The sequence below is a fragment of the Salmo salar genome, chromosome ssa05 (genome assembly GCF_905237065.1).
Source record: "Salmo salar chromosome ssa05, Ssal_v3.1, whole genome shotgun sequence".
Lineage (NCBI taxonomy): Eukaryota > Metazoa > Chordata > Actinopteri > Salmoniformes > Salmonidae > Salmo > Salmo salar.
The window spans coordinates 43,204,558-43,232,195 of NC_059446.1; the positions used below are offsets into that span (position 1 = coordinate 43,204,558).

The window sequence follows — 27,638 nt, forward strand, 5'->3', positions numbered from 1 at the left end:
CTCCGTTTCTCTCCTACGATGATCTTTTTGAGAGTAAAAGTGGAAAAACCTCAACTATTCTCAGGGGGAAATGTCTCTAGGTGACATAATGCAATTAGTTTGACCAGTGACTGAGAGTGTTTCCTGTCGATGGACAAATGAGCCTATTCATGCTTCTAATTTTCCAACTCACTGAGTGAATCAAATTGAAGAGTCCCCACTGTGCTGCTTCCATCGGTAATCACTGGGTATCAACTCACCTTCAAATAATACATCTCTCCTGACCCGGATAGAGGTCTCTGATAACTTTCGATACCAGGTTTATTAGAGCTGTTAACACAGACAATGAGAGCTCACTTCAACTTCCTTTGTCACCTCACCTGACACCTATTCATATGAGACATCCATTAGAGCGGGCGTTTAAGAGGTGCCGCCAGAGTAAAAGTCCTCCAATGGTACTGTTCAGAATGTTAATGGGTAAACTTGAGATAATATAAGGTATTGGGATTCAACTAAAGTAAGTAGGCCTGTAGTGTTAATATTACTCAATATGGCTCTGTGTAAAAGCCTAAGTCTAATTTAGTCAAATCTCATGTTTGCAATAGTTTCTGAATTTCACACAACTCTTTCAGTCAAATCCGCTAAAGGTGTAATATAAAATGCACTCACAAAGGCAGTTGCTTGGGGACAAGGTTTAGGGACATGCCCTCAGTACAGTGGTATGTCCCTCCCCAGTGTGTGTGTGTGTGTGTGTGTGTGTGTGTGTGTGTGTGTGTGTGTGCGTGCGTGCGTGCGTGCGTGCGTGTGAGAAAGGAGAGAAAAGGTAACCCCCTCTGGCAAGAGAGAGTGACAGGCAATCGATTCCTCTCGACGCCAGCCCTGTCACGCCTCATCTGGGGAAGACGCCCAGCCGTTGTGTGTGTCCTGACAAGGCGTGGACTTATTTAACATGAAACCCAAGTATTCCAGAGCTTTTGACTCCACTGAAACAAATGTGTTTATCGTCCGGTGGCGTCACTTGGCATATGAAGACAAACAGGACACGCTGGTGTCTAGGGACAGGCCATACATCCTGCTCTTTCCCTTTAGCTTATTATCAAACACTCTTCTCTTCTCCTCTCCTCTCTCCTCCCCTGTTCTCCTCTCCATGACTGCAGTCTCGCCCTCCTCTCTTCTCCTCAGCAGGAACAACGCATAGCTGCACTACTTTAGGACCTGTGACCACACGCATTTAGATATGTGACCACTTCAATCTGCTTTAGCAGTAGGCTTAACTCCTAATTGAATGTATCTGCTTCACTTGCTTGTAATGTGATCTATCCAAGGTTTGACCACAGTGTTTTGGGTTGTATGTGTCTCGTTATTCAATCTTAATGCATTTTCAGTGTCGAAACAAGTAAAATCCATTTTGGGTATCATTTGATATGCATATGCTGGTTTACAGATATGTGACACAGCTCAGATTCCCTGAGTAAAGGAGGGAGGATAATCACAGGTAATGTACTGTACTACAGACATACTTCACAAGCATTTAAATGTTTCAACGTTTACAGCCATTTCTAAACATTTATAGTATATAAATATAGCAATCACAAAGATACAATAGATTTCAAAACGGCAATATACTTTAAATACAGTTCATTGAAAGTATTTAAAATGGTTTAGTGCATATATTGTATAAATGGCATATATGCCCTACATCTTTTCAGCTGTTTTCAGTGGTATCTGTATAGGTACCATCGACAATAATTTCCCTCACCACAGAAATATAAATTTAGTTTAGAATCATGCACATCTTATTTTTGTTCTGTATGCTTCTTAATATTTGATGGACTAACCTTTCCTTGAGGACATTCGAGCACCATTTGTAAAAAATCATACTCTCTCTGACGCACATAGATTTCTGTTGCCAGAAAACCACTTAATATTACTTTTTTGGGGAGGCAATTCTATCTACTGGATTGAACTGCTCCTTACTCTAACATGTTTCCTAAATTAATGGGCTCATATTTTCCCAAAAAGACCCAAAGGATACTTTTTCTTGTTCTCCATTTCACTTCTCCTAAGAAAAGAAAAAAGTAGTCACGCTGATCTGGGGAAAGAGCAGGACAAAGCCCATGTGAACACAGACAATTTCATGATGAATTATGAGGTAATAAAATAAATAGGTCATGGGGTTTCCACATGGGTAAAAAAGTAGCCAAGAGGCTAGAGTCTAAAGGCAGAACTCGCAGGCCTAGCTGAGAAGACGGAAGAGAGGAAGAGAGGATTCAGGATTCATGCACGGCCCATCATCTCTCCCATTGTTGACTTAACCAGCTGCGGAAGGTGATACAATATTTGAATGAGTTTTGGAGACGCATGACCGTGGTAACTCACCTCTCGCAGTAACTGTTAAATTTAGCCTGAACGCAATGTTCTTTCATAAGAGGAATTTTACTTTGAAATGCATTTTGAAATATTTATGACCAGGGTGCTGACTATGGAGAGGGAGAAGAGGCTTTTCTTGGTCATTCTGGTTTTTGGGCACAAATCTGAGTCTTTGCCAAGGTTTAGCCTCCCCTACACTCTGCGTGAGTTCAGTACTGTATTGCTACTATACTGCAGGCCATTCAGTAGCAGATTGGCCCTACAGGCTCCTTCCAAGGCCTTATTGTTGGCTCTATACATTTTTATTAATTTAGCAGACGCTCTTATTCAGCAATAAGGGTTAAGTGCATTGCTCAAGGGCACATTGACAAATCTTTCACTTAGTCAGCTCGGGATTCAAACCAGCGACCTTTCGGTTACTGGCCCAATGCTCTTAACTGCTAAGCTACCTGTCGCTCGTTAAATACTGAAATAAACAAAGGTGTCATACAATGCTACAGTAATACAAGGCATATGGACCCAAACATGGTAGCTTAAAACAGTTCCTGGCCAGCAACCCCATTAATATTCCTACTCTAAGAAAGTAGGCAAGCCCCCTGCTCCCTGCCCCCTGGAAGCCTGAGTGTCCTGATTGACCTCTCTGTGTGCTTAAAGCTAACTAGCCCGGGCCTTGTCTAACCCTGGCTTGGCTCACCACCCAACCAGCAGCACACTAACATGGCATATGATCCTACGGGTCAGCGCCCCAGGCAGGCTGTAAACCATGTGGAATCCAGCTCCAACATTACACCACTCACTGGAACTAGCACGCCTAGCGCTTAGCTTAGCAGAAGGCATGTGAGTAAGTGAACAAACAACGGCTCAGTTAACCGACAAGACAAGCATATTCTTCACATATCAGTGAAGCAGATGTCTTTCATTTTAGCAGATTATATTAGCCTGCCGCTACCGCCTCTGTTCTTGCTTTGCAATGCTAGCTCATTGAATACTGTTGTTTAGTGAAGCATAGCACTGTGCCTGTTTTAGTCCCTGAGTTGCATGTAAAATAATGTGTGTGTGTCTGTCTGTCTCTCTGTGTGTGTGTGTGTGTGTGTGTGTGTGTGTGTGTGTGTGTGTGTGTGTGTGTGTGTGTGTGTGTGTGTGTGTGTGTGTGTGTGTGTGTGTGTGTGTGTGTGTGTGTGTGTGTGTGTGTGTGTGTGTCTGTTGAGAGTTAGAATAGTACAATACACAAGGTGCAATTTCGAAAATTGCATCAGTAGTTTTTGTCTTGTTATGCCACTCACAGACAGTCACTCAATTAGCCCATGTCAGTAAAAATAAATAAATAGATTGGTCAATTTGTCTAGTTAATCTAGCCAGCTATCTAAACTTGTAGTAATCATGGCCGAATTACCGACCGGGCACGCACGGCACGTGCCCAGGGGCCCTGACCTCCAAGGCGCCTCCATTGATTTTGTTAGTCACTCTCGTTCAGATATAAACCTCTTGAATGATATGGCAAAATGTTGATTTACGCCTAAATAGACATACCCAAAACAAATTATTTTTCATGAGATGGCCATAAACAATAACTAGTAATGCTGCATAGTTTCAGAAAGGTCTAGAACTCACCTTTCTGGTAAAAATAGTTATAAATTGCTGAGGTATACTCACTGTTGAGGACACAAGCTCAAGTCATAATACAAATATTATGAAAATATAAAAAATCATATGATTTTTTCCTATTCAACAAAAGTGGGTCAATATAGTTTTAATTATAAATGACTTACTTTAAGATTTCAACTTTCTCATAACTATAAAATAATATCATCATACTTAGTGACGGTACAATATTGGCACCATTTCATATAAATGACAGAGACTTTTCTGCCAAACGTTCTCTGAGCTGCGCTGAGACACCATTAAAATGTGTGCAGACTCGTTACAACTTCAGCTTTAAAGACAAAGTGATTTCGTCCGTCTGTGATCAAAAATAGGTGGTCCTGTTAAAATTCTATGAAATTATTTTATATGTTTCCCTGATGAGAGCTATGAATCTACCTGAGAACATTACAATGAGATGAAACTACTATTGTTGCATCCACAAGACACTCCTGTTCCACATGCGCTTCTGCAAGCACAGCTGTGAGTTTCACAGGCACAGGAAATCTCACAGCTGCGGATTGCAATAGCATACAGTATATGAATCAGGACAAGTAGCGCTTTTAGGGAGTGTTGTATAATTGATGTTGTGCCGTTCACGGTCAGAACCTGGCCAGAACCGCTCCAAGTCCCCTATATAGGGGACTTATACATGGCAAAATATGTAGAAAAGCAGCAATTTAGGTAACAACAAAAAAAGGTCCAATAAAGCAAATGTATTTGTTTACCTTTTGTTAATAAAATACTTTATCTGCCAAGAGAGCCCTCTGTATGTATTAAATTATAGTTTTTAATCCCAGTGCTGAGTTAACTGTTGTTAGTTGCTTTTCCGAAGGTCTGTAGTCCAACTCATCCCAAACCATCTCAATTGGGTTTAGGTTGCATGATTGTGGAGGCCAGGTCATCAGATTTAAAAAAAAATGTAACCTTTATTTAACTAGGCAAGTTAGTTAAGAACAAATTCTTATTTACAATGATGGCCATCCAGGGAACAGTGGGTTAACTGCCTTGTTCAGGGGCAGAACAACAGATTTCTACCTTGTCAGCTCAGGGATTTGATCCAGCAACCTTTTGGTTACAGGCCCAAAGCTCTAACCACTAGGCTACCTGCCGCTAATTGTGTAGCTAATAGGCTATGTGTTTGTAGATCGGCGGAGGTGAATACAGCAATCAATGTGATAATGGCTGGAGTAATTTTTTCTTGTTTTTGCTGTTCTTCAAATAGCATTTCAGAGGTTTTTACAGCCCTGTGTGTATGTGTGTTGCAGTTTGCATGGTGATAGAACTGTCTTTCAGTCTGCATTGTCTGGTTAAGGCTCCTATCTGTTTCAGTTTCATTGCTGTATGTATGTGGTGGACTCATGGTTGTGTGTAGTTTCCGTGTGTTTCTGTTCTGTTTGTAGTGTAGCTAGAGTCAGAGTCAGTGCTGCCTGCCTAGTGCGGTCTTGGGGCTCCGGCAGATTGGCTCCGCTCTGTTTCAGAGGAGGGCTAGGCAGGCAGGCAGGCAGGCAGGGTGAATGAGCTGGGGGGTTGATTTCACACTGCAGTTGGCAGCTGCTCTTCCTGCAGTCAGGACCCAGCACACACCCCAAGGGTCAGACTCACTGGCCTGGAATCCCAGCCTGCCTGCTTGCCTGCCTGCTGCATGACAGAGGCAGCAGAGGAGGAACAAGCCCAAAATGTGAATAAATAAATCCATCTCACGTCACAGTGGTTTCCAGCGTTTACACTGAAGGCTGATGCATCACAGACACACAGTGACGCTCCACTATGCTCCTGTGATAAATGGTGTGTCTCCGCAGTGCATCCGGTTTACAGCCAGCGCACAGTGTTTTATCTTTGATCTACCAAACTTTGAGAGGAAGGGGCATGAGAATATTAAGTGTAAGAGTGCAAAAGTGCATCCTGCGTTTGGACGTTGATGTAAATCTTTACGTTCACGTTTAACGGCAGCTGATTTCAGATCACGTGATTCTGAATGATAATCGTGGCCAGCTGTCAAACTCTTTTTAGCATTGTGCACGTATAATACAAACATACACACAACAATATAAAACGAAATCATACTGTACATGTAATCAGACATATACATACAGTATATGCACACCCACATGATATGGGGGGCTCACCTGTGACTTTGAGCTCTGTGGTCCTTCTCACCACCCGGCTGCCATACTTGAGCTCACAGGTGTAGTTCCCCCCGTCGTCCTCCTGCACCTCAGGGAACCAGATGTTGGTGGTGTTCACCATGATGGAGCTCCGCCATGTCTTCTTCTCACACTCCTAGACAGACAGGACACCACATCAACACCACACACACCATGTTATATCATGTCACTTTCAACTATTTTTTTGTTTAGTTTAATAAGATACCCATTAGTCCACCAGAGCATATACAAAGACTAGCACTGCATCCCAAATGGCATCCTATTCCCTATACAGTGCACTAATTTCAACCAGAGCCCAATGGGAATTTTCGGAGAATAAGGGTTGTTACCTTATACCAGGTCATCTGGGGCTGCTTGTAAGGGGCGAGGTAATCCTCGATGTCGGGGCAGTTGATCATCTTGCTTTTAGTGATCTCGGCTTTCTCCAGGTGGCGTATTTTACTGTTGAAGCACAGGCCCTCGTCGTTCTCCTCCACTGCCAAGGACATGGACACCTTCATGCAGTAGGTGGAGTTTCTGCAGGCAGGGAGCATAACACAGGAGGCTTTATGTTTCCCCAAGTTCACCTCTAGCCAACAGTCATCACACACACAAAAGCACACATCGATTTCTCCAGGGGGTTTCATCTGTAAACCAGCAGAGATCTTAAACACTGCCATTCATTCCATCAATGCCTCCCTGCCTACCTGTGATGATGTGAAGTGGGGCCTCTTTTTACTTTTTTAGTTTCCAGTTAACCACATCAAGAACAATGGGCAAGTTGAACACGGAGGTTACCTGAATGAAATATTTCAAAATGCTTCAATTAGTAAAGAGATGCGGCTCCCCCTGAAGTGGCAAGAGCACATGCTGTATGGAGAATGAATTAGCATATTATTTCAATAGGCACCAGCCAGAAGTACAAGTCTCCTTCAGGGAGGCATGTGTCAGGGCAAGTGACACCCAGTTCCGCACGCAGCTACTGCCATGGCTACTACACAAGGCTACAGTACGTAGAGAGTGACTGCTGCATCCTCCCCCCATTGAAAATGCATGAGGGACTTCAGGCATAGGATTACCCTGCAGTGGCATTGTGTGTCAGCCTCTCAAACGCTAGGGCTCCCTGAACCTCCACTAGTGAATTCAGTCTGTTTGATGCAAAGATTTAACATTTCGGCATGAACCATTTAGTTGGTTTTAGACTGGGACATCAGGCGGGTTTGTGTGTGTGTGTGTGTGTGTGTGTGTGTGTGTGTGTGTGTGTGTGTGTGTGTGTGTGTGTGTGTGTGTGTGTGTGTGTGTGTGTGTGTGTGTGTGTGTGTGTGTGTGTGTGAGTTTGTAGATTGTCTGACATATCTGCTGTTTTGTGTGTGTAGAATTCCTGGCTGCGGTCCCAGGCAATAGAGATAGAGAGTACAGCTGTCCTGGGCTACTTTATTTACTCTAGGAGAAAATCAACTATGACTAAAATACTGTTCACAAGGGCGCTCACTGTGTCTGGTGACAACGGCCTCATATCGTGACAAATAATGGACAAACAGAGGACAGATGTGTGAAAGTCACTTAGGACAAAATGAGGGGGATATTTTCACTGGTCTGTTACTGACAATTAGCTGGAAGTTAATCACACTGCATAACTATTGTGCAAGCCTGATACGACTGCTTCCACTGCATTAATAATTAATCACTCTCCTCCTGCAATTACTTTCATATGAAAATGCTCAGGTTACAGCTCGCCAATTTAATTATATGCTCAATAAAGAGGTATTTCTGTGTTTTTCGCGGTTCATGTTTACATCTATTAATGTGAGCTTCAAATTAATTTTACAATTAATCTAACACAGCAACTTTCAAGATGCTGCCCACCCAGCTGAGTCCATCCGTCCGTCGCATGGGTCAGTATGCCCGGGCTCTTAACACTCTTGAGACATGAATGAATAAGCATTGAGAACTTCCATTAGCCTGCATGACTTCCTTCCAAGCTGATTTCACATGTAATTTCCCCTACACAGGTTTCTGTGTGAGCCGGGGCACAGAGAGCCAAACTGTGTACATGCTCTCATAGCAGAGGTCAACCGTACTTCAGGCTCTATCTACAGTAGATCTCAGTAAATGACCATAACACATTAACGGTGCTAAGTAGTTTCCTATATCGCTGGAGGACCAGAGGTCAAAGCAGGAGCCCTTAATTGCAGCAATCTGACCTTGGAGCTCTATGGGGTAAACATCCATAGATGACCGAGAGAGTGACTGAGGCCCTGCTGCAGGAAGGTCGGCCATGTTGTTCTGTTTTGCTGCTTTGTCTCAGAACCACCTGAGAAAGTACATAGCCTGCGAACAAACATCTGGAGGAGCCTTGTCTGTGGAGATCACTTGCGATTTGTGTCTCAGCAGCAGTGACATCGCAGCTCCCAGCCTTGGAGGAGGAGACATACAGTACACAGGACAGCTCTCCAGGGCACCCTGCCATGGGCATTCCACTCACACAGGGAGAGGATAAGGAGGAAGTTGGAGGTGAAATCATATGATTAATTCACTGATAATGAACCTTATTCTCTCCCTTTCCTCCACAAGCCCTAGCTCTCATGTAACACTCTCTGTGGATGGAAGATGGGCCTAGGAGGACCCAAGGGCCAATTATACTGACTGACAAAAGTGTTGCTCTATGAGCTTCATAGAAATGAGCACTGTCTGCCACTGTGATTTGACCTGTTTTCATTATGGATTGTCTGCTGAGATGGCCTATACCACAGAGAGCAGAATCTTGGCACTTAACACAAATTTATCATAGAGATTAAACATTATATTTAATTAGAAGGCACTAGTCCATCCGTTTGTCAATGACGGAAAAGGAATAAAAGCGAATTATGTAGTTTAGTTTGAAATGGTTGATCCTGTTGGTTGGAATTATGATGCATTGCTAAAGCTTTCTGAGCTTATGAATGGTTTTATCGGGTCCCCAGATGCTACTGCAAGTCCCTAAAACTCTATATGGGGAAACTTTCCTATGCAATCTCCTGCCTCGCTTGCACTGGAGTTTGAAAATGACACAGTAAACTCTTTGAACTTAATAAAGGGGCTTAATAAAGATGGATTTCAGAGAGGGAGAATTTTACATGCAACAGTTTGAATCTAAATGTAGGCCAATTCCATTGATCAAAATGGGGTAGAAATTCTATTTCTCCCATTTCCATGTAAGAGAGGGAAGAAGATGGAAATTTAGTAAAGTTTTAAATAGGTGTGCTAAATATTTCACAAAGAGCATGAGCCACCAATTTAATTTCAATGGGAACCACTCTAAGAATGAACTATGATGGCCCAACTCCTTTAGCTATTAAACCTCCGATGTAAATGACCTTTAAAAAATATATATATTTTTTAACTCTCTCGCTCTCTCTCTCTTTCGTACTACACACTGAGCAGAAACAAAATGTTACAAGGAAATGAAAAACAGTTGTTTAAAAGCCATGGAAACAAACAGGTCAATGTGTGAATGAATCAGAACACCTTGCCACAACAATGACGTTTCTGTTGACTCATGGGCCATTGTTCGTGATAAAACCTTCCAGATCACCAATCTGCAGTGGTTGGTTCAGCCTCAATGGGTTTGTGTGATGTTCAAGGCTAAATGGGTGCTTGGGTTGAAAGGGTTAATAGGTTGGTCCCTATGGGGCTGCTATGTAGAGCAGCACATCAAAGATAGAGGTAGATTTTCTCCAGTCTCAAACCTGCTTACTGTGCGGTTGTCACGCGTGCATGCTCGCACTCGCACACACACACACACACACACACACACACACACACACACACACACACACACACACACACACACACACACACATCTTATACAGAGGGGGCAATAGTCCATGACCATCATTGTGGGGAGTCTCTAGAAAGACAGCTTTTCATCAGACACGCTGGAAAGAGAGAATGAGTCCAACCACACATCTCAGACGTCAAAACATTTCAAAAAGATTGTTCCTCAAAATGCCAATTAGGAAGTATAATTAGGGGGTTAGGACAAGGACAGAGGGCAGTGGTCCAGCAAAAGACAACACTTTCCCTCTCCAATCTCTAGAGACCTGACCAGTTAATGGCATGGACACCCCAGTATTTCAGATGACAGGAAAAGTGTTCAGACAGGGGGAATAAAGTGGGTGAGATTACCCCGTCCCGATGAACACAGAACACAAGGCTTCACACCATGTAGTAAAGGTGCTGTGTACACAAAATGACAAGCGGGTGGTCGTTCTCGCTAGCTATCTATCTACCCGCAGCCAGAGTCAAGGTGACTCTTCTGCTGAAGCGATAACATGCTATATGTGACCCGTTTCAAGAAACTAGGCATATGTTGCACGTCGCTACTTCACAGGAGAGGCATTTGAAAGCTTTAAAAAATATATTTTTATCAAAATGTTGTTGTTGCAGAAATGCCTTCTGGAACATGTGAACTTTAATTTGCCTTAATAACAAAGGTGTATGCCATCTGTAAATACAAATAAAATTGTTAAATGATGAGCCTAGTTGGTTTAGCCACGGAAAAAGCCAGGAACCTTTCCACTAGCCATGATTGGATGGGCTGGACATGCCGAGAGATGAGTTCGGATAACGTGAGTTGCTCAGTATATGAAGACAATTCTGGCTACTGCAGATTTTTGAAAGATATAACATTGGACTGTTCTCAACATGATGGCTGCCCTGAACAGCTGAGCTGTAGATGTTCATTCGTAAATCATATACCATTTTATAGCTCTGAGTCTCTACTTATCCAACTTATCCAATGTTAAAATCACCATTTAAAATGTTGTTACATAAGACTGAATCGAGGCAGTGAGTCATATATGATGTTCTGCAAGTCAGGGGCTTACAAATGAACATCTCAGCCACCCTGCCTAGCTGCCTCTCTGTGAGAATCTCTGTCTGTCTGACCCAGACTGAACAAAGAAAGAACAAGAGCTTTTTTTGCAATCTGTCTGAGAAAATAAGTAAATGGTTTTAGTTCTCAATAATACTGTCTCAGAATGCATTTTTATGGAGTCTAACATTCATTCACAAGAGAGATTATTGGAAAATAATGATTTTATTTTGTTTGCATAGATTTTTCTTAAAAGACTATCTACCTTTTAAGCGCAGTATCATATTGTGAAGCTTCACATTTCAAAACGATTACTCCTAGTCTAATATGTTGGAACACAGTATTTTAACAGTGACTGTTTAAGTCTAGACCAGTTGTAATGTATTTACTGAAAACCTTCTGCTCACCCATTGTTTATAAGTTTAGTAAGATACACATAGATAAAACAAAGACATCTTAAGTAAGATTCCCTCTTTGTAGACATTTAGAAAAATAGTCTCAGCCCACAATAAATATACATTAGGTTTTCAGAGAGCTTAAAAGTGTATTAATGTCAAAGCTAGTGCCTGTGTGTTTAATATCTGAAAAGAACTGGCAGGCGTGGTAGCGTGGATTTAGACTTTGCCAAGCACCTAAGCGCATTTCTCTCTGGCTCTCTCTCTAACGGGGTCCTGGATGGCCAGATTAATAGAAAGGTTAAAAACCTGGACCGCTTTGTAAGAAGAGGTCTGTGACACCCGGGCGATTGTAGAGAGGAGAATTATCTTATGAGGGGAGAAAAAGACAGGTGGCACAGATTACTCTTCAGACCTCTGGGGGAATAGCCTAGCTTAGGCTTGGCCACAGTTTAGTGAGAACACAGAAAAAAACATGAGGCAGCCAGCCTGGCCGTGCACAGTGGAAGATAATGAATATAAAAGTGCTCGGGAGTCTTTCAAGAGGCATCACTCAGACAGTGGCAACGTGTTGTATTTTTCCTCGCCATAAAGTTATTGAACAAAGATAAATGCGTATCCATTGTTAGGGGGAAGGTGTGAAATGCTTCTCCCTCCATCAGTGCTGCTCAGACTAGCCTCGCTGGAGAGAATGAGAAATAAAGGGGTGGTGAATCTGTCTCTTGCGGCGCATTAGCCGGGCAGATTGCATCGACTCGTTCACTACAGCTTAACATGCCATGCTGGTGCTGTGTGTTTCACTGGCATCAAGGCATGATTAGTCATTGTTCATGTTCTAATAAAACAGAGGGTATTGCTGGAACTCTATATAACTGCCATCAAGGCTTTTATAGCAGGGCGTGTGTGTGTGTGTGTGTGTGTGTGTGTGTGTGTGTGTGTGTGTGTGTGTGTGTGTGTGTGTGTGTGTGTGTGTGTGTGTGTGTGTGTGTGTGTGTGTGTGCTATGTGTATGTATATATGTGCTATGTGTATGTATATATGTGCTATGTGTATGTGCTACGTGTATATGTGTATGTGCTACGTGTATGTATGTATGTGCTATGTATGTGTGTGTGTGTGTGTGTGTGTGTGTGTATATGTGTGTGTACAGTAGGTGTGCATGTGTGTTTTATTCCAAGTGGTCTTTGTAGGTGGCCTGGGCATTATCCTGAGCATTACCCCTCTTGCGGGTCACTGGACCCTCAGTAGAAAATTGATTCCTCCATTCCAGAGCAATCCTGTCATTTCAGGCACAGCAGCCTCTGCGAATGTTATTTTACAACAATTCTCTCAGAAGCGTGTCACAGCTCCTGCACAGCTCCCCAATTTCACAGAGAGTACCTACCTACCTGCTTCTCTGTATGCTGATCATATTTTTTTTATTATTATTATTAGGAGCTCCAATTGTATTGTTGGATATTATTCAAAAAGCAGCATGGGAATTATCCAAAACCCAAAACACCATTTATTTGGATTCCTGCTTCTTTGGCTCCAGGGATCAATCACCATTAATGGAAATAAAAACATGCAAAGAGACTTGTCTTCTCTTTTGACCTTGAACGTCTTTCACAGGCAGTTAATTCAATTCGGAGGATATTGAGATTACTTCATAGAGACACAGCACTGTATATATTACATTCAATAAGACATAGCACAGGGACATGCTATTTCAATTTCAAGTGTTTTTTTCTTCTCCTTCCAAATCTGTGGTTCCCAAGGCAAAAAAGAAAGTTCAGCTTGATGACTCTCTAGCTAGCTAACACATTGGAATGCATTGCGCTTGGCTGTCTGAGCTGTGGCAGCAATGTCCAACTGGGTGGGAAAGTAAGTATAATAAGAGGCCCAGTGAAAGTGACAGGATCCTGCTCCTAATTAGACTGTCAGCATAGCGTGAGGGGAATAAAGAGCTGCACTTCTTTCCAGAGGAAAAAAACCTTATTATTGGCCAGGAAAAAGCATCAGCTTTGTCAGAGAGGAGCTGGATTATCATCTGTGGATAGAGGATTTTTGCTGAAGCCTCTGTAAGATAATTGAGTAAGATATCCTAATTTCTTATTTCTCGACGAGGTACCTATTTTCTAGTAGCTAAGAACCATGAAAATATTTTTCCTAGATGTTATAAAAAGACCTTCGATTTATGATTCGCACGTTGTTTGATGTCATAATCCCAGGAGGGAATTCTAACAACACAACTCCTCGCATGGGACCTACACGAACATTATTGATTTGATATTAATTATTTTGGCAGAGCCTATTCTTTTGTGGAATGTCAGTTACATGTTCCACAACACAAGTCAACCACAGTTCAGTGTCCCTGTTGAGCCTTGCAGGGGTGAACCAACCTCACAAGGCCAGTCATGCATTCCTCCACCAGGAAACTGAACATGGCATGCGATGAGGATGAGGATCCCTACCTCCTCCTTATGCTGTGTGCCATCTCAGGGCTTGCTTGGCTGTTGTCGCGGTGGTGTGCAAAGAGGGGCTGCTTAGCATAACAATAGACACACTGACACACTACAGTAGCCTTGGAAAGTAGATGTAAAGTAGATAGGTAAATTAGGGCCTCTTAAACTACTGTACTGTTTGTTGGTGGGACCACTGGGGCCAGGATCCGTCATAATCTGTTACCCAATGAATTCCATTCCTGAAAAAGTTAGGCTGCCAATGGACTGTGAATGATTGGGGGAAAAAAATGGTGTTTGTTTGGTTGAGGGTTAAGAAAAGCTTAAACGTTTGATTAAACTCCTCGGAGACAGAGTGACTAAATAAACCCACCTCAGGACACAGGTGTAGAAGCCGTTGTCCTCCAGCTCGGCTGAGCGGAACCAGATGGAGTCATCCTCCTTGCTGAGCCGATGGCCCGAGAAGATGATAGGCTCCTCCGAGTCCCCTTTGTTTTTGTACCAGATGAGCCGGAGCTTGGCGCTCTGGGCCATGGAGTAGTTGGTCCTGATGTAGCTGTAGAACAGGGCGCACTTCACCCTCACTGGTTCCCCTGCTAGGACCCGGTACCTCTTCAGGTCCACTGACCAATCAATGCAGCCATCCACTATGGAGGAGGAAGTTGTACATGGTTAGGAACTGATGGAAACAGAGTGGTTGTTGGAGTATGCTGTAGTACGCACACTAAAACAAGGAACTAAGAGCCTAATCCTTATCCTACATATTGGAGCAATGCAAACCCGGCAGCATAATGGATCTATAGACAATGGAAGCTACTATACTGTGGGGGTCAAATTCAAATGAAGCCTAAAGAGTTCACACTAGTTCCATGCATTTGGATGATTGTCTTCTTATCACACATTAATCTCCTCCATTTGGATTTTCATTTGCATCCAAAAATGGGAGCTCTCTAGCTAGACTTCAAAGGCATTTCACGTTCTACTCTGTAATTTGCAGCCTCTCTCATCTCTCTCCATTGTCATTCATAGGTGAGGAGTGGTAAAAAAAAAAAAAAAACTGCAGGAACCTGTAATGACGAGTCAATCAAGATTGCCTTAATGGTGGTGAGCTTTGAACCCGTGACACATGGTGAAACAATAGCATATGACAAGGAGAGGCAGGGAAGGTCGTAGCCACTGTCACACTAATGCAGGGTTATTTAGGATACACCAGTTAGCAGCAAAGGAGCTGCTGTTGTAGAAAGGCAAATAAGGCCTTGAGGCAAGGCAAAGAAGGCAAAAAACTTGAAAACACAGTTCATTTTCAAATAATGTTTAACTGTACTGTAAAAATGTTTAACTGTACTGTATATCTATGGACAAAAATCACTAGTGAATTGCCTAAAATGGAATGCTACTCTCCCCATTGCGTGACTACAGTGCAGTATGTGCTTTCACATTCCAAACCCCAAATGCCAGGTCAGCCAGTAACATGGCTGGACAACATATTGAAGACATGAAGTCAGTCTTTTTGTCATCAGTCATAATAGCCATTGACTCAGAGGAACAAAAATAAGGAGGTAAACTAAAAGAGAAAAGTAAGGTATCCCTCATTTTATGCTGGCAGCCCCAATCGACACAGAAACGCGGTTGAAAATCAATGCAGTACAGAAGTATGTTCATACAGACTTCAGGTAATACATCTCCACGCTCTCTGTGTCCCATAAAAATGTTATACATTCAAAATCTGTCCACTATCATTTGTGTTGAGGTCTCCTACCACCAATGCTGATTTACCATATAGAGTTTGTTATTTACATTTGACTCTGATAATTTTTCTCACACCAGGTTGGAAATTAATTACAGACATAGCCAGGAATGAGGAGGGGGTGATGGCTCCAAACTGCAGGCTGGAGCTAAGGGGAGGGGTTACGATGGGAGGTGATGTTCCCTGAGTTTATTTGTGAGAACTCAGACGTGTGGAAGATGAGATGCAAGAGAAGCAGAAGCAGCACACATTAGTTCGGTCTGCTAGGTTAATGTGTTGTCTTTCAGACAAAAGGCACACCGAACCATCGCTGAGTGCACAGGTTACAGATTACATAAACAGGCGCCGAAGAAGCAGCCATATGTTGCCCGGGGTCATAGCCGCAATGCACTTTTCTGGATGATTCAATCATTGTTGCCTTCTTGTGTTTGCCACTGTGGCAGGGTTTAGGAGGGGAGCTATTAATTGCGACGACAAGGCCTATCACGGCCAGATATATCATTCCAGTCAGCTGCTGCACCGGATCCCTATTTGCACAGTGCCACCTTTAATATTTGCATATGGATGTGGCCCAAATTTGAGTCCGAAAATAACTTAGAATTAAGTATGAGTGAAGAAGTAAGGAAAGGGCAGTATCATAAAGATAGCTGCAAAACCTTAGCAGCCCACTGGTGTGGACAGAGTGGACTTATGTTATATAATAACCCAATGTCCTGAAACTGTCCATTAACTTTCTCACCTTTTCAAGTAAAGCAACTGAAAAACTGAAATATAGCCTGCTAAAAAAGTGAATAAAGGCAGCAGACGAAATGAAATAATGAAATATAGAGGCTGTCATCCAGTACACGAGGTGTTAAGTTGCTGGTCGTCAGCCCTCACAGTTACTAAGCCCAGCACAGAACCAAAATGCATTGTAAAATCCTGTGTAGATCTCAGCACCTGCTGCAATAATAATAGCTTGACCTGGCTGCTGCACACTGGCCAAGTCTATCATGAAGCAGTATAGCAATTTCAGCCATGACAGCTGAGAGGAGGAAAAAAGTCAATGTCAGAGCTATAGCCCACCAAATACTTTGTGCTGATGTGCAATTTCAGTCCCCGACTTGCATTTGATAGCTTGTTTATTATTTTCTTGAAAAATGTGAATGAATAGCTTTCAGTGGACATGTATCTTTACACAGGTATAAAATTGGGGACCAGGGGTAGCAGCCATTTCAATATGAATCCAGAAATGAGTTACACTCCGACGCAGACAAAACCAATCTTATCAGAGGGAAATAAATATGGAGATGTGGGGAGGGTTATGGCCCACTCTCTGTTATTGAGCTGGAAAGGCAGTTTATCAACCCACAACTTAGGACATTTTAAATAAATCGACTTGACCACAGAGGCCCGTCGAGACCACAAAACGGATTTGAATTTATTTGCCATGTCAAACACCTAAACACTCTGTAGGGATATTTGATAGGGTATTACACTGTTTTGTTTTCCCAGTCTCTCTAATTTTAATATGGCTCAGGCACATTATTATACAGCACATTACTCAGTAATGCAGAGGGACTAGTGAGTTAAATAATGCCACAGCGTATTGTGTCTAGTATACTACCGTCTTATTACTATACAGAGGGAAAAGACTTGTTGTCCACAGTTATATAATCTCTTCATTAAATCACTGATCTCCAGCACATTGAAGTAACAGCCTAAATTTGAAAATGTTATTAGTTGTATGACTAGTGAATTGCATAAAATTATACAGCAATATAATGTATGTAGGGTATGTATTTCTCAAAAAGATGCATACTATTTAAGGGCTCTTTGAGCCTTGTGAATGTAAAATAGTATTGTAGTACATAAAATGATTAACCTACAACTTTGTCAAACCATTACTGAGTATGTGAAGAAAGAAGGACACAGCCAACGTGTCTTGATCAAGGAGCTAGCTGTGCAGGAGGCATAAAGGAGAGACGTTGGAGTCCCAGGGAGACAGTAGGATGTCAAGGGAGAGAAACAGTGGACGTCAAAGATGTGTCAAATCGTTGTGTACTCAACCCAACATGATAATCATGTCCTGCTACATCCGCTGGATGGAGTGGCTTGAGAGCTTTGTTGCTCTTTCAATGTCTGCCAATCAGGCGCGCATGTGTGTGAGCTTTGTTTGTCTGACTGAAAATAATTATTGTCAGGTTATGTATTGACCACTAGCCAACATGACAGAATGCTGTTGAATATGTGAAACAGAAACATATAAAAACATTTCACACTTGAGGAGTGTTCCACTGTAAGCTATTATTTTTAATGATTCGCTATGTCACGGTCGATAGGAAAATCAAAAGCCATTCCAATTGTGATTTCTATGTAGATAACAAACCCTCTTTCTACCTGCTCAAATGCCTTTTCATTTGAGCTTGCTATAAGAGGTGTAGAACAGAAATCAGGTCAAAATAACACAATCAGATGATAATGATATTGAAATAGAAAGGCAATCATGTCACAGACATGCTACAGTAGGGCTCCCTCAGTCAGTAATGAGAAAGAATGAGTTTCATTTCAGTTTTGGTCGGAAACAATTACCCTGTTCATTTACATCAATAATCAGGGAATAATGGATGGAAATAAAACAAGGATGGAAGGAAAACCAAACATTTCCTTCCCCTGTTTGTCTTCTTTATTTGAGTGAACCCCGCAGTCCATTACCAGAGCATCAATACATAACTGTACCAGAGTCAGCAGCCGGCGAAAACAGACAAAGCGAGGGTAGAGAAAGCTAGGAGGACAAGAACAAGATATTTAAATCACCCTGCAAGACAACTGATGAATGTCTATAACTGGCAGCTTAAGACTCTGCTTAATTCAAAAATGCTGTAATAATCAAATGCACACTATAGACAGTAATTGCCTGGAGTTGATTTCTGTTGACAGAAATAGATTTGCATTGTATTCACCCAACATGCCTTTTTTCATTCTGCTGGGCTTGCCTGTTCTAAGAGGAACCACACAGACAAAGGCATAAAGACATCTAACTCCAGCTTATGTCCTTAGTGTCATTCTGCTCTGCACTCAGATAGCAGGATGTGTAATAGCAATAATAATACAGTAAGCCTACATGATATCATCCATTGTTATTATGCTACAGAAATGTCGAAATGCAGATGCCTTAAGATAGATGTCTTCATTAAGATTCCTTGATAGAGTTATGATTATTATCATGGTTTTTTTTTCAGAATAAAATGTATTTCTGTTAAATGGCTTAAATACAGGAGTTATTGAGTTAATTTGTGGTCGTGTGTACATTCTTATTGTATTATTGTACTTACTTTGATCAATGGCGAGGCCTCTGAATGTACTAATCCCTCTCACCTGGGACAATAAAACAACCGGTGGGAAAGGAAAGGGCTTGTTATGTTCACGAACAGGGAGCCCTGGCTTTTACGAGCTCAGTCACCTCCCTCCACAAACTTCATCAGACATTGCCTTTCTAAAACCATTGTCCTCTGAGGAACTCAATCCATCCTGTGTTTCGTGTGCTCAAACCCCATTTGTCACAGTGGCGCTGGAGTGTGGTGGAGTAGCCTGGGCATTTGTCAGTTCTAAGGTGCGTGGCTGCATTCCGCCGTATACCCTCCACACTCCTCCCTCTCCCCATCCTCCTCCGTTTCCGGCCCCAGTGCGTATGCTGGCTGGCAGCCAGCATAGCTCCTTGTGCAGGTTGCTTTACTTTGCTTGTCATTAATAAAGAGAAGTGGCCCTGCACCTGTCCACTGACAGGGCCCCCACAGAGACCGGAGTCTGAGAGAAAGAGAGAGTTCCGAATACACTGGGCTGCTTAATGAACTAGTTCAAACCACATTGTCATATTGCTGTTGGACAGCCTGCCATTTCCTCCTTGGTTACTGACGTTTCCTCTCCTCGCCGTGCATCGCTGTTAGAGTGACATTTGCCTCTGACAGTAAATCACGTCTAACTGAGGGAGCCCTACTGTAGCAGCGAGGTTGGAGACCCAAGGATAGGAGCTCAGTGAGGACTTCCATATTTCCCCCACTATCCCCCATACAGTCATTCAGCTCAACTGGGCAGATGGCAATGCTAATCATTTACATTACCTGTTTAAGTTTAAAGACCTTTCATTTACAACACAGTTGATGGGGGATTTGGTCTCTCTCTTAGAATTTACTGGAAAACTAATTCAGGATGTATGGCTATTGTACAATTATTGAAACAGCAGAATTTCTTTCCCCCTTCCTACTCTCTCTACTGTAACATAAACAGCGGAACCTAAAGCGAACTCTATAACTAACCTCACTTTGAAAATGCTTAACACAAGCAAAAACCCCTCCCAGAATCGATAGCATACAATATGCCTATGTGCACATCTTAATCTATCTAAAATCCCCCTGACACTACGTCAATATACTAACCATTTGAACGATAACAAGGGATTAATGTTGATTCCCTCATCCCGTCCCCCCCATCCTCACCAAGGCTGACATAACCTTTACACTTTACATGGCTAACATCCAAAAGATCTTAAATACTGTATGCCGCTTGGAGAGAAGAGAGAGTCATAGTTATACCATCAACTACATCAAGTTGCATCACACTCCAGAAACAGAGGGAAAGGCTTCTGCCCTATGGGACATTCTGGCTCGGACTAGGCTTACTTATTTATACTATCTACAGTAATTAGGATAATATACAATGTGCCAACGTACAGTCAATACTGTACCGTCCGTCTATTTATGAAGAGCATTAACTGGTTCCCTGATGAAACGGCTCACTCACAGACATAATTCTGCTCTCTAATAACGATGGAATAATGAAATAATCATTTTTTTTGTTTTTACAATCCAAGGTCTCCATAAAGCTGGTTTATGTTAATCACTGTAATGATGTACCATAGTAGATTAATACAATACATTCTTTAAACATTTTGAGAACTTAAGTAAAAGTCTTAGATCCTGAACAGACTGAAGAGAGGCCAACGATTATCAAGCGAAGGCCACCTGACATCAAATATATTTACTGGGAATTTAGCAAGAACATTCAAGCTAGTCATCCGACCAGCCTTTTAATCCACGCCGTACACATCAAGGTCTTCCAAACGCACAGAATTAGTTACACTACTTGAAACTTCATCGAAATCCAGGAGTGTGTGTGTGTGTGTGTGTGTGTGTGTGTTTGTCAATGCCATACTTTTAAAGTGGGTGTTGTCCAAGAAGTAGGGAGGCACAGAGCAATAATATCACAAGTTGGCAGCAGATGCACAACTAGTCGTGTCACCTTGCTACCTGCTGCTTGTCTGGGCTGCAGCATTCTCTCGCTGACCCACCTCACAACACACTACCTGCCCAATGCCAGCCCAGGCAGGTAATAGAACCAAATGATTCATAACTTTATTAAAGGGTATGAAATATCTAGGAGTTTCTGTCTACTGTATCTTTGATCTCATAACATTAGTTCGTCACTCTAAAATGGTGAGCATTAAAACCCAATAAAATCATTAAAATATAGTCTACCTTTGAAAATCTAATTGCATTACCTTAATATGAATAATTATTCAATTATAAAAATCATTCAAGGGCTTATTGTGAACACTGATGATATTGATATTGTTATGGACACCAATAATACATACACCAAAATTGATAGAAATGTGAAAATAATACATAGATATACAGCTAACAAGTGACCTAAGTAGAAGTGAAACTAGCATTGATGTACAGCAACAGCATGAGATATGACGGATTTCTGAGCAGAATATAGCCTGGTACTCTGAGATTTTGTTTTGGCTGCTACTGTCGCGTGCGGTATGTGTGGTTCCATGGTGCCATGCTTCAATGTCCTCATTAGCTAGCCGCTTCTCATGAGACATTTGATTTTCTGTTGGAGCCGGAGCTGGCACCGGTGCCAGAGACACTCCGAAAGATCCCTTTCATATGTGGCCAGCCTTCATAATTCAAGGACAATTTAACATTGCCCCACAGACACAGTCACAACTCCAACCAATATGTCCTGCAGAAAGACTTCTGACATGTTTTACCATAAACCAGCAAACCTTGACCACCTGTCCGAGAAAAGGGTTTGACGCCCCAAGAAATGCAGCTATTTACTTTATTTACATCAACCACGGATCACAATCAACCACGTTTGGTCATTCCATAGACCACAGGGAGAAACAGATCATATGAAGTTGGATTATGCTCAATATTTAACGACAGAATGAGTTTTAATTAATAAATATGCTTCAATGTACTGTACCTTTCTGATCGAATGCCTGTAGGAATTTAAGACTAGACTCAAGCCTCTCTCTTCTGGCTCTCTCACCAACGGTTGTATTTACATTGTTCATTTCTCCCAGCTATGTACCGTAGTATTATGTATCTATTTAGTGGTGAACCATAATGTGAGTATCTGCACCTGTTTCCATTCCTTTACAAGTTAATGAGGAAACGAGTTGGCCTAATTACCAAATCTCCCTGCGGATGTTCTCCAGTTTACACTGATCAAAACAAATAACTCTCCTGTTCTGTTCCCTCTCTGGATCACTCAGAGGCCTTTAAGAAACCCAGCCACAGCTCTCACTTTGACGTTGTTATTTCAAATACAGTAGATCTATTTAATTGCATGTGTTCTCTCTAATTCGAACAACAAGCCTGTTGTCTGCTATGGAGGAATGATTGCATAGCTCAATATTGCATCTGAGCTGCTAGAGTGTGCTGCTCTCTTTCTTTTTCACTCATAGTTCAATAACCACAAAAAGCCTGTGTTGGTAAATTAATATGGTGGGTAATATACAGCATAGCATTACAGCAAAATGTGAGTTGCAACGCATTGACTGCCATTGCACTGTGGCAATTACCAAAGGTGTTTGGGATGTGCAGGGCTGACGGCTTTCGGCTGTTAGGGAGCACTGTTTATACCAGGAGGACAGCACATGTCATACTGATGACACCCACTGTGGTGATGGGGGAGCATGGGGCATATAGAAAGAGAGAAGGATGAAGAGTGGGAGGAGGAGGGAGGGAAAGAGAAAGAATGAGAAGAGTACGGAGAGCAATAGAGAACGAGACAAAGAGGAAGGCAAATAGAGATGGACCATGGGAGGAAAGACTTGACAAATGGGGAAAGAAGGAAGAGGGAAAGAGAGAGAAAGGACCAGAAGGTAAGCGAGAGAGAGATGTTTGAGAGGCCCGTCCAGAGAAGGCAAGTCAAAGGGGGTAAGAGGCCTTCCCTGTAGCTCAGTTGGTAGAGCATGGTGTTTGCAACACCAGGGTTGTGGGTTCGATTCCCATGGGGGGCCAGCACAGAATTTTTTTTAATGAAATGTATGCATTCACTACTGTAAGTCACTCTGGATAAGAGCGTCTGCTAAATTACTAAAATGTAAAAATGTAGGAAGAGAGGAGAGGAGATAGGGAGTCTCAGAGGGCAGCTCTGAGTAGGAACAGATGGACTGGTTCCAACTCCTCATCAGCATCAGACCTCTGTGGCGTTCTCCCCAAACCTCACAGCTGACATCTCGGGGCTGGCCGTGTCTCTGTCCGCGCCGAGCGCTGTAGCCTGCAGACATGGCTGCCTGGGTCCCTCTGTGAGGCTGTGCTGATGCTGTGGCTCTGACAGAGAGCAACCAGCCCAGTCAGCCTTCAGGGGAGATTAGCTCCACATTGCAGCCCTATGGCTAGACAGGAACCACTGTACACAGCCCAGTCACAATGAAATCCACCTGGAAACAGGATACACATACTGCCTACTGGCCGTGACCACAGTGTGTTCTAGCTAACTGTCAACGTGGGTAACATTCATCCCCATCTGCTTGCTGAAACAGTGTTGCAATACGAGGTAAGCATTGGTTTATAGAAAATAGGGTTTACCTGATAACATCCAAATATGATGGAAGCACAGTAGCACAATCTCTTCAGCCAATAGTAAATGTAATTACAGAGTATGGAGAAGTTGTGGCTTTTGCAGACAGAGGAGCTTACGCACTATATAAGGGGGAAAAAGAGACTCTTAATTTCCGATGGGATCTGAGTGACTGGGAGACTTGCATACGGTGCAGTTAGGATCAGATAACTTTTCTACTCTCTCAGCTGGAAACCTTCAGTCATCAGGCTTTTGTGGAGCAGAGAGCATGGATGGCTGAAAGGTTTTGTCAGCTATCAGATAAGGCTGCAGCTGTATCTCAGGCCGTCGTTCAGCATCAATAAAAGATTCACTTCCTCCATACAGCCCAGCAGCCTCCAGACCCAGGGACCAGGCGATGTTGCCACAGAGACCCAGGTTCATAAAATGAACCCAGTGTTGGGATGGGCAGCCATTATCAGAGCAGGGCCATTTTATTTATCTGTCTTGATGTGTCAAGTGCCCTGGCTCTTTCTAGGAGTGATCTGTGTAATCCTATACAACAGCAAGGTTGATCGACAGTAACAGTAAGGTGACCTACCTCACTAGCGTACATCAGGACCTGGCCACGGCTCAGTCACACAGACAGCGAAAGACATGGTGGTGTAAAAAGTCTACATAGGACAAGTCCATGGGAATGGGAGTCATAAGGGGAGCCAGGTGCAACCAGAGGTCAGCAGCCGTAACGCTCCACATACGCTGTACATTCGTAAATGTGCTGAGACAAAGGAAGATTAAATCACAATCAAAAGTGGAAAAGACTGAGCTACCTTCGGTATCCCATGAAATTATGCTTTGCAACAGAGGTTTCAGTAAATTGACACATGTATTGTCAATACTAGAGGCTGTGCTTCTTGCCTCCAACCATTCTGAAATGATATTTGAGGAGCTATTGAGCTGTTTGATTAGTAAAACAGATGTGGCAGACCATATTTGAATTACCTTAATATATTATCACCAAAAATCAGGAAGGATGAACAAAGGAACATGGGAACAATGGTTTTAGTATTCCAGTTTGACTGTGAGCAGACTGGCTGTGCTGTAGTGTGCTGCCTGTACCCCTGGTTCTCTGCAGCAGCAGTAGCAGCGGTAGTGTGGAGGGGCTCGGAGCGGCGCTTTGCTCCGTGGCATGCCCTGCGGGACTGGCACACACAGACTGGCGCTGGACGCATCGGTCACATGGGAGCCTGGCCCAACAAGAACATCCATCTTGACTGGCACCTGGTCTCAGGGAGAGTGCCCCGCCACACAGACAGAGAGGCCGGTAATGGTCTGTGGGCTGAGCACTGGCAGGAAACAGCACAGGGACCCTGGGGAATAGGGAAGCCAAGACCAGGGTGCACACAGCATCTTAGAGCTACTGCATGGCTACTCTTTTATCCACCATCCTACCATAGCTTGTGTCTGCAGAAGCAGATGTGAAAAATTGCCATATCACATACTGTATCTGTTTGTTAGGCATGTGTCTCACTCTGTGATTGTAATAATACCAATACTCTGGTTGCGTAACTGCATCCTTTGTTCAGCTATGTACTGTAGTTGCAATCTACATTTTGGATAGCATAATGTCTCTGGGCAATGCAGTAGTGATTCACTGATAAAACAGTGTGCAAAGTTGTTAGCTGCAGCCACAGAAGGACTATGCTGATCTAAAATCCATTCACTAGGCTGCATTAAGGCCCTCCACTCCCGATGAAAAGGACTTTCATTAGGCGTTGAATTAGGTATGAGGCACTTATGTATAGCACCTCACAAAAAAGCCTTCTGCTTGAATAAGTGTAACTTCATGAACTGTATAAGCAAAGCAAGCAAGTGTAAAACAACTACAATAGGGCCGACTTAACGTTACATGGCCATCTCATAATCTGCTCTGTGTTCATGAAATATGCATACAAGGGAAAATCAAATGACTTCCTTGCTTCTGTGGAACAGTGCTTACTTTGCATAGCCCATTGCCAAAGACTCATTTACCTGATCAAAGCACAAGCAGGGATGTTTACCACAGCTGACTATGACGAACAAAAGAGGACAAAAAGAAGCCAAAGACTCATCCACACTGACACACAAATATGAGTGTGTCAGTGTGGATGAGTGGTAACTAACAGAATGTTGCATTAGTTCATTGTAAGTTTCCACTGGTCAGCTGCTGCAAATGAAAGAGTGACAATACACTCCGATTGAGGATGACAGAAATTAGTGTAGCAGTAATATGACCATAATATAATTTCAGTCTCTCCATTATCATGTGAACGCTATACGCCCATAAGCGTATTCGATGGTCTAGCCAAGGTAGCGAACCTTGCATCACCACTCGGAATACTATAAGTTACTGTACATGTGTCCAAGATACAGTGGGGGAAAAAAGTATTTGATCCCCTGCTGATTTTGTATGTTTGCCCACTGACAAAGAAATGATCAGTCTATAATTTTAATGTTAGGTTTATTTGAACACTGAGAGACAGAATAACAACAAAAATATAGAGAAAAACGCATGTCAAAAATGTTATAAATTGATTTGCATTTTAATGAGGGAAATAAATATTTGACCCCCTCCCAATCAGAAAGATTTCTGGCTCCCAGGTGTCTTTTATACAGGTAACGAGCTGAGATTAGGAGCACATTCTTAAAGGGAGTGCTCCTAACCGCAGCTTGATACCTGTATAATAGACACCTGTCCACAGAAGCAATCAATCAATCAGAGTCCAAACTCTCCACCATGGTCAAGACCAAAGAACTCTCCAAGGATGTCAGGGACAAAACTGTAGACCTACACAAGGCTGGAATGGGCTACAAGACCATCGCCAAGCAGCTTGGTGAGAAGGTGACAACATTTGGTGCGATTATTCGCAAATGGAAGAAACACAAAAGAACTGTCAATCTCCCTCGGCCTGGGGCTCCATGCAAGGTCTCACCTCATGGAGTTGCAATGATCATGAGAACGGTGAGGAATCAGCCCAGAACTACACGGGAGGATCTTGTCAATGATCTCAAGGCAGCTGGGACCATAGTCACCAAGAAAACAATTGGTAACACACTACGCCGTGAAGGACTGAAATCCTGCAGCGCCCGCAAGGTCCCCCTGCTCAAGAATACATATACATGCCCGTCTGAAGTTTGCCAATGAACATCTGAATGATTCAGAGGACAACTGGTGAAAGTGTTATGGTCAGATGAGACCAAAATGGAGCTCTTTGGCATCAACTCAACTCGCCGTGTTTGGAGGAGGAGGGATGCTGCCTATGACCCCAAGAACACCATCTCCACCGTCAAACATGGAGGTGGAAACATTATGCTTTGGGGGTGTTTTTCTGCTAAGGGGACAGGACAACTTCACTGCATCATTTGAAGGGGCCATGTACTGTCAAATCTTGGGTGAGAACCTCCTTCCCTCAGCCAGGGCATTGAAAATGGGTCGTGGATGGGTATTCCAGCATGACAATGACCCAAAACACACGGCCAAGAAAACAAAGGAGTGGCTCAAGAAGAAGCACATTAAGGTCCTGGAGTGGCCTAGCCAGTCTCCAGACCTTAATTCCATAGAAAATCTGTGGAGGGAGCTGAAGGTTCGAGTTGCCAAACGTCAGCCTCGAAACCTTAATGACTTGAAGAAGATCTGCAAAGAGGAGTGGGACAAAATTCCTCCTGAGATGTGTGTAAACCTGGTGGCCAACTACAAGAAACATCTGACCTCTGTGATTGCCAACAAGGGTTTTGCCACCAAGTACTAAGTCATGTTTTGCAGAGGGGTCAAATATTTATTTCCCTCATTAAAATGCAAATCATTTTATAACATTTTTGACATGCGTTTTTCTGGATTTTTTTGTTTGTTATTCTGTCTCTCACTGTTCATATAAACCTACCATTAAAATTATAGACTGATCATTTCTTTGTAAGGTGGCAAACGTACAAAATCAGCAGGGGATCAAATACTTTCCCCCCCCACTGTAACTGTTATGCTATTAGTAAGAGGCTAAGAGACAATGAGCTAATATCTCGTGATCAATGTCCTAGCATTAATTTACTGACTTAACCTTAGCTCAGAGTGTCATAGTTAGATGCCAAGCATATAGTAAAGCCCCCCTTACCAATCAGTTACCAACCCTTAGTAAACTTCTGGAAAAAATGGTGTTTGACCAGATACAATGCTATTTCACAGTAAACAAAT

The 27,638-nt window shown here is 42.7% G+C and overlaps 1 protein-coding gene across 1 annotated transcript in view; it reads right to left on the reverse strand.

The window, feature by feature from the left end:
* The window catches only part of il1rapl2 (interleukin 1 receptor accessory protein-like 2), a 330,998-nt gene that overhangs the window by 112,277 nt on the left and 191,083 nt on the right, over window positions 1–27,638 (reverse strand). Inside the window, exons 3-5 of the mRNA XM_014200126.2 lie at window positions 14,201–14,474; window positions 6,488–6,674; window positions 6,120–6,273 (exon numbers count right to left, since the gene is read on the reverse strand). Coding sequence (XP_014055601.1) covers window positions 6,120–6,273; window positions 6,488–6,674; window positions 14,201–14,474 — 615 coding nt within the window. The remainder of the gene's footprint in view (window positions 1–6,119; window positions 6,274–6,487; window positions 6,675–14,200; window positions 14,475–27,638) is intronic.